The 6,428-nt window shown below is 39.0% G+C and overlaps 1 protein-coding gene across 1 annotated transcript in view; it reads left to right on the top strand.

Annotated features, from left to right (window-relative positions):
- DLG2 (discs large MAGUK scaffold protein 2) overlaps positions 1 to 6,428 on the top strand; it is a 767,759-nt gene that overhangs the window by 536,188 nt on the left and 225,143 nt on the right. The window contains exon 14 of the mRNA XM_072398627.1: positions 5,812 to 5,824. Coding sequence (XP_072254728.1) covers positions 5,812 to 5,824 — 13 coding nt within the window. The remainder of the gene's footprint in view (positions 1 to 5,811; positions 5,825 to 6,428) is intronic.

Here is a 6,428-nt window from a genome sequence, read left to right as displayed (position 1 = left end):
ACTTTAAGGGCACTAATTATCAAGTGTATCACACATTTTTAAGTTAAAATATGATTTGTTATATAATTAAAAATAGATAAAGATATATTAGCTTTTATAGAAACATTGTTTCTACATCCAATCTCACAGTGTTTGACGCGTTTCACAACATGAGCTTCCTCAGGACTGATGACCATACACAGAAAAAAAACTTTGCATATCGAGCACAACAAAATCTTTAGACCTTGATGATATGGCCCTCCAAAAAACTTATATACAGAGATGTTGGGTCTGCTTTGCCCTTTGGATTTGTCATCTTGAAGGATTGCCACAATAGTTGTGGCTATGTCTGTTTGTTTTCATACTTGGTAGATATGATTTCAGATATACCAGTTTCATCAGTCCTGAAGAAGCTTATGTTGCGAAATGCGTCAAACACTGTGAGAATAGATGTACAATGTTTCTGTAACAGCCAATATAGCTTTACATTTTTAATTACATAAAAAATCCTATATGTTTTAAAATGTGTGATATGCTTTAGAATTAGTGCCTTTAAACCCTTGAAAATTGATTCTTTTTTGTTTAAAATAGGTGAATGCGACACTAAAAAAAAAACATACCCTCCATATTCCCCATCTATGTGACTCTCCCAGGGTTTACAATGCTTTCACCATGCAGGAGATGAAATTATTGCCTGCCGGGGAAGCTCCCCTGGCAGATGTTTTCAATTTTTCCTGTAGTTAGGCATCAGATTGTATTTAAACCCAAACAATGTGGAAAACATTACATAACTCCCCACGTTTCTTTTTTTTTTTTTAATTTGTAGCAAATTCTGCTATGCAGATTTTGCTTAGGCATTTCCTGTTCTTAGGTGACAGCTGCTTTCCAATTCTGCTCTTGTATTGTCACCCTGTCACATGCACCCATTGCACAGATATGGTCCACCATTGCCACTATTAGGAAGGTAGGTCCAAAGCCATGATGTACAGCCAATATCAGAAAACTAAAATGCAACAAAGAATGAACAATGATAAAAGAGCAGCTGTTTATAATACAAAATATTTCTCTAATAATAGTATATATTACTTTATTTTAAATAATTAGTAGAACGATAAAGAAAGCAGGAAAAAAAAGCCAACCTTCACATTACGCAGATTACGACCAGAATACATCTAAAAAATAAATTAAGGAGACCATTGAAAGAAAAGGTTCATAGTAAAGGGTCTACTTAAAAATCCTTTACCCTTCAATTTGGCTAAGATTTGGCCACTTTTCTCATTTGGATGTTTGGAGAAGATACAGTGTTAATAATATATTGACTGCTGTGATTTTTTTGATAACTGGTCACTAAGTAGCAGAATGAGCCTGACTTTTAATATGCATTGAAGAGAATTCTGCATAGAAATTCGAACCCATCCAAATGAAAAAATGGCAGAGAGTTGACGAGTGAAAAATCTATCAATAGACCCCTATGAGTCTAAAATGAGTACAAAAGAAAAAAGGATGCATGCTGAAGGAAACATGGAGAGGGAGCTGTTTTCCTGAATTTGACATGCAGCAGTTCTATAGTTGACCTGATTTGCTTTGTGTTGTATTTCTTTGAATACAGCACATCCTATTGAAATGCGTTTGCAGCCTATTGTTCATTGTGCAGTCAAATACTTGTATTTGAACAGAGACCACTGAACATGAAAAGGGAATTCCAAAAATATAAAAATTAAGGATCACCTTCATCATTTGAAAACTATAAAGAATAAAACAAAAGATCTCAATAGGAGATAAAATGTGCAAAAAGACAGATTGCAAAGGAAAGTAAGGCAAACCCAAAACATTTTTTTAAATATATTAATTGCAAATCTGATCAGATCTGAGCATTTAGCCCCCTTAAAGGGGCTGGGTCGGTAACTGGGGATAAAGACAAGGCAGATTTACTAAACATTTTTAGCTCTGTCTACTCAAAGGAAATAATGGCTAAAAAATGATATGATTGAGAAACAGTTGGATAAAATCAAGGTTGACAAAGCACCAAGACCTGATGGATTACATCCACGTGTCCTCAAAGAGCTAAGCTCAGTTATTTCAAAGCCATTGTTTATAATTTTTTGACTCTTTAGTCACTGGCACGGTACCAATGGATTGCCTTAAGGCCAATTTGGTTCCTATCTTCAATTAGGGAGCAAAGTCTTTACCAAGGAACTACAAACCGGTAAGTTTAACATCCATAGATGTTATAGTTTGATAAAGAACCACATAGAGGAGTTTCTGCTAGAAAATAATAAGTGATAGTCAGCATGGCTTCAAGAAAGAAATTTACTTTCTTTTTATGACGAAGTAATTAAACAGGTAGACAGTGGAATAGCAGTTGATATAATGTACTTGGACTTTGCTAAAGCATTTGACACTGTACCCCACAGACAAGCAAGTTAGGGTCAATAAGCTTACAAAAGTCAACATGTAAATGGATAGAGAACTGGCTTAAAGATCGCATCCAGAAAGTAGTGATTAATGATTCATACTCTGAATAGTCTAAGGTTATTAGTGGTGTGCCCCAGGGTTTGCAGGTAACACCAAACTACAGTATGTTGTGGAATGAAGTCCATACAGGATGTCTATAATCTACAAGCAGACCTGGATGTACTGTTTGATTGGGCAGCCAAGTGGCAAATGACATTTAATATAGATAAATGTAAAAATCTGCACTTGGGAGCTAACAACATGCATGGTTCATACTATCTAGGGGGAATACATTTGGGGGAGTCAGAAATGGAAAAGCATCTGGGTGTTCTGGTAGATCATAGACTTAATAACAGCATTCAATGCCAAGCTGCAATATCTAAAGCTAGTAAAGTACTTTCTTGTATTAAAAGAGGAATAGACTGCAGAGATGAAGACATAATCCTCCCCTGTACAAAGCATTGGTCAGACCACATCTGGAATATGCAGTCCAGTTTTGGGCACCAGTTCACAGAAAGGACATTGTGGAATTGGAGAGAGTGCAGAGAAGGGCAACTAAACTAATAAAAGGAATGGAGGAGCTCAGCTATGAGGAGAGATTAGCTGAACTGAATCTATTCTTCCATGAGAAGAGACGTATAAGGGGGGATATGATCACCCTGTATAAATATATAAACGGTCCATATAGAGAACTCTCTTCCCCATTATTCACTTTAGAATCACTACACAAGGGGGCGCTCTTTGCGTCTGGAGGAAAAAAAGGTTTAAGCTCCGGATAAGGAAGGGATTCTTCACTGTTAGGTCTATGAAAACGTGGAATCGGGTCCCTCAGGAACTAGTTTCAGCAACTACTATAGATTGCTTTAGGAAAAAGCTGGATGAGTTCTAGAGGGACAGAATATAACTGGGGATTAAAGCTTTAAAGTAAAGTTAACAGTGACTGCTGATCCAGGGAACATCTGATTGACTCATGGAATCGGGATGGATTTTTTCCCCTGTTGGAACAAATTATACCAGGGATTTTTTTTTGCCTTTCCTTGGATCAACTATGTCCATAGGGTTTTATATTTGGATATGTTTATTTCCCTAGTGGTTGAACTTTATGGACTTTTTTCAAACTGAACTTACTATGTAACTATGAAAGTGTAGGAGAGAAAGGGGGACCAGAAGATTTTGTTTTGAAAATCATCATAAAACTCATTAGAATTAAACATCTTCCATATTGCAGAACATGTCCATGTAAATGGTAACTGGGGAGATCCCCTGAATTTTTGTAGATATACTTCTACATAAATGGGTGCTGGAAAAGGGGCACAGTTTGGGAAAAAAGTCAACATAGTATTCGAGTGGAATACTTTAAATGTTTATCAGGCAGTGGAGCAGCAGGGTGGTGAAGGTATTTTAGGGATGGCCAGATCTCCCCTAGGTTTGGTTCACAAATAGATTTTAGAATTTTGTTCTAAGTGTACACACTTTGCTGTTGCCCCAAAAAAAGTCTATGGCAGGGCAAATATTGGTATTTATTTCTGCCCATTTGTAGGGCCAGTGAAACAAAAAACATAGGAAGCCAAGCACTGGCATGGGAGACCAGTGTCAAAACACAAGATACAAGTAACGTGCATAACAATAAATAAAATATGAAATCAAGCAGAATGAAGTATGAAACACTAGTGTGTATTTCTGGTAATCTTCAATGATTAATACATTTGCACATGTGTATCACTGCATTAAAATGACCACCTGTTTATTGGTAAGTCCTTAGTCTCCTCTCTGTGGATTCAAACTTACTTCTCTCAATGAATAGTTATAGATTATGACAGACAAATCAGCATGTTCTTGTACCAACATATCAATGTGAAATGCTCGATACAAAAGTGTTTTTTATAGTTTGAAGGACTTTTTGAGTTTTTTACCTATCAGGTGGATATTTTGATATAGTGAGTTTAAGTTCCGGTCGGTGGTATGTCACACTCACCTCCTCCTCACTAAAGCGCAGACGCCTCTCCCCTGTGCATGCAGGCAGTTCTGATTCTGGGCGTGCCTCTGCTTTCAAGCTTTATCAATTCCTTCCAATCCACTGGCCAATCAGAAAATAGCCTCTTTACCATCCCTGGCTATTTAGCTAGCTCACACACTGCACTCAGTGTTCATGCAACGTGTCTTCATTGTGCCGACCCCCTAGTTCTGTTGAGCTAGTTTCTATTCACCTGGTGCTTAATTCAGTGTTTCCTCTGTCCAGCTCCTGTGTTAACCCCTCGTTGTCCAGTCTGTTGGTTCCCATCCAACTTCCTTGTGCTGTTCCAGTATTCCTCTCTGTCTGTGGATATCCCTTAGTCACCTGTACCTCTTGTTGCTTTCAGTGTCTCCTGTGTTCCCTGTGCCCGCGGTGGCCCCTGTGTCACTGCTGTCGTCTGTCTCCCGGATCCCTGGCAATTGACCCCTGGTGTATGACCCTCTCTTGCTTGCTGACTGCCTCAACCCCGGCTTTACTCAACTTTTTCTGCTTTGTGATTTGGTACCATGTTTTGCCCACCTTGGTGTGCCCAGTAACCAGCGGCCCAACATCCTCACCATCAGAGGCTCTGGAGAAAACCTTGGTACTGCTTAGACTCTGTGCCTTTCCAGGGCTCACACCACCTCTGTGCAAGCCGTAGCGCCCCCTTGTGGTCCTGTTTCTTCGTGTATGACATGGAGGCAATGCACCTGGAGAAGTCATAATATAGTTACAGTGGGGCAGTGTAAGATATATTAGGAACATGTAACAATACCAAAAGCACAGTATAGCACAGTTATTCCATCTGCCACCAGCTTTTTTTTCTAGTCATCTTCTAGATTCCATTCAGGGTTCCTGTTAGGATTGTGGATGTATGGTGTAAACAACATGGCATAAATATACATTGCCTTGGCACCCAGCCTACAGTTGTTGAATTCAGTATTGTTTATGGGAATTTTTTCTGTCTAGCCCTAAAGGAAGCAGATACATCCAGTAGTGTTGGCCTCCTGGGTCCACAGCTTTCAATTGCCCATCTGGGTCACCTCTACTCATTACAGATACAGTAGAAGGTTGAGAAGGTTAGCAGGAGCAACCAATCAAAACTCCAGGGCACCCAGGAGACTGACACCACCGGAAATGTTGGTTCCCATATAAATTTCGAACAATTACGTACTGGTAAAATTCATCAAGGTAAAGGAAGTATTTATAGTCTTCTGGGGTCTTCCACAGCTCTCAATGGCTCTTCTTGGTGACCTCCACTCATTACATGATACAGTAAAAGTTACCAGGAACATCTAATCAAAACTGCAGAATACCTAGGAGACTAATACTACCGGAAGTGTCAATTTCAATATAAACTTTAAATGAAGATGTACTGGTAATAGGCAACAAGGAAAGGTAAGTATTCATAGTCTTCATGGGTTCTCCACTGCTCTCAATGGCACCTTATGCTGACCTCCACCCATTACCTGATACAATTAAAGTATTCATAGTCTTAATTTACAAGTCTGTCCTTTAGGAGATTTTTCTTTTGATAACAAAATTGCATTAAGGATTTCGCAATGCAAAGATCAAATCTTGTACAGTACTTCCCATCTGCAGGTGCCGGAATGGACGTCCTTACTGGGATGACAGATGACTGCAGCGTATTGTGCTATCCACACAGCGGGATTGCATTGCCTAGCAGATGTCTGCTCAGCCAAGCACAGCTAGAGTTGGAAGGGTGTAACATTGAGCTGATTGCCCATTGCTAGTTACAATTATATAAACCCACTATTATATGGTGAGTGAGCAGACATAATTAAAGGGACAACAGCTCTGCTTCTAAAATGTAGTGATTTACAACATAGATTGTTAGTATGGAAATATCTGTATTTTAAAAATAATGAGAATCCTGTTTTGTTGTGGAGACATCTATCTGTCACGAATGACAGGGAGGGGAGGGTAACAGGAAGGTGTATAAACTACTAGGCCTCAAATACCTAGGGAAAAGGGAATGGTC

This window comes from Pyxicephalus adspersus, chromosome 1 (assembly GCF_032062135.1).
Source record: "Pyxicephalus adspersus chromosome 1, UCB_Pads_2.0, whole genome shotgun sequence".
NCBI lineage: Eukaryota > Metazoa > Chordata > Amphibia > Anura > Pyxicephalidae > Pyxicephalus > Pyxicephalus adspersus.
The sequence above is the reverse complement of the archived record's forward strand: the minus strand, read 5'-3'. Positions and strand labels throughout refer to the sequence as shown.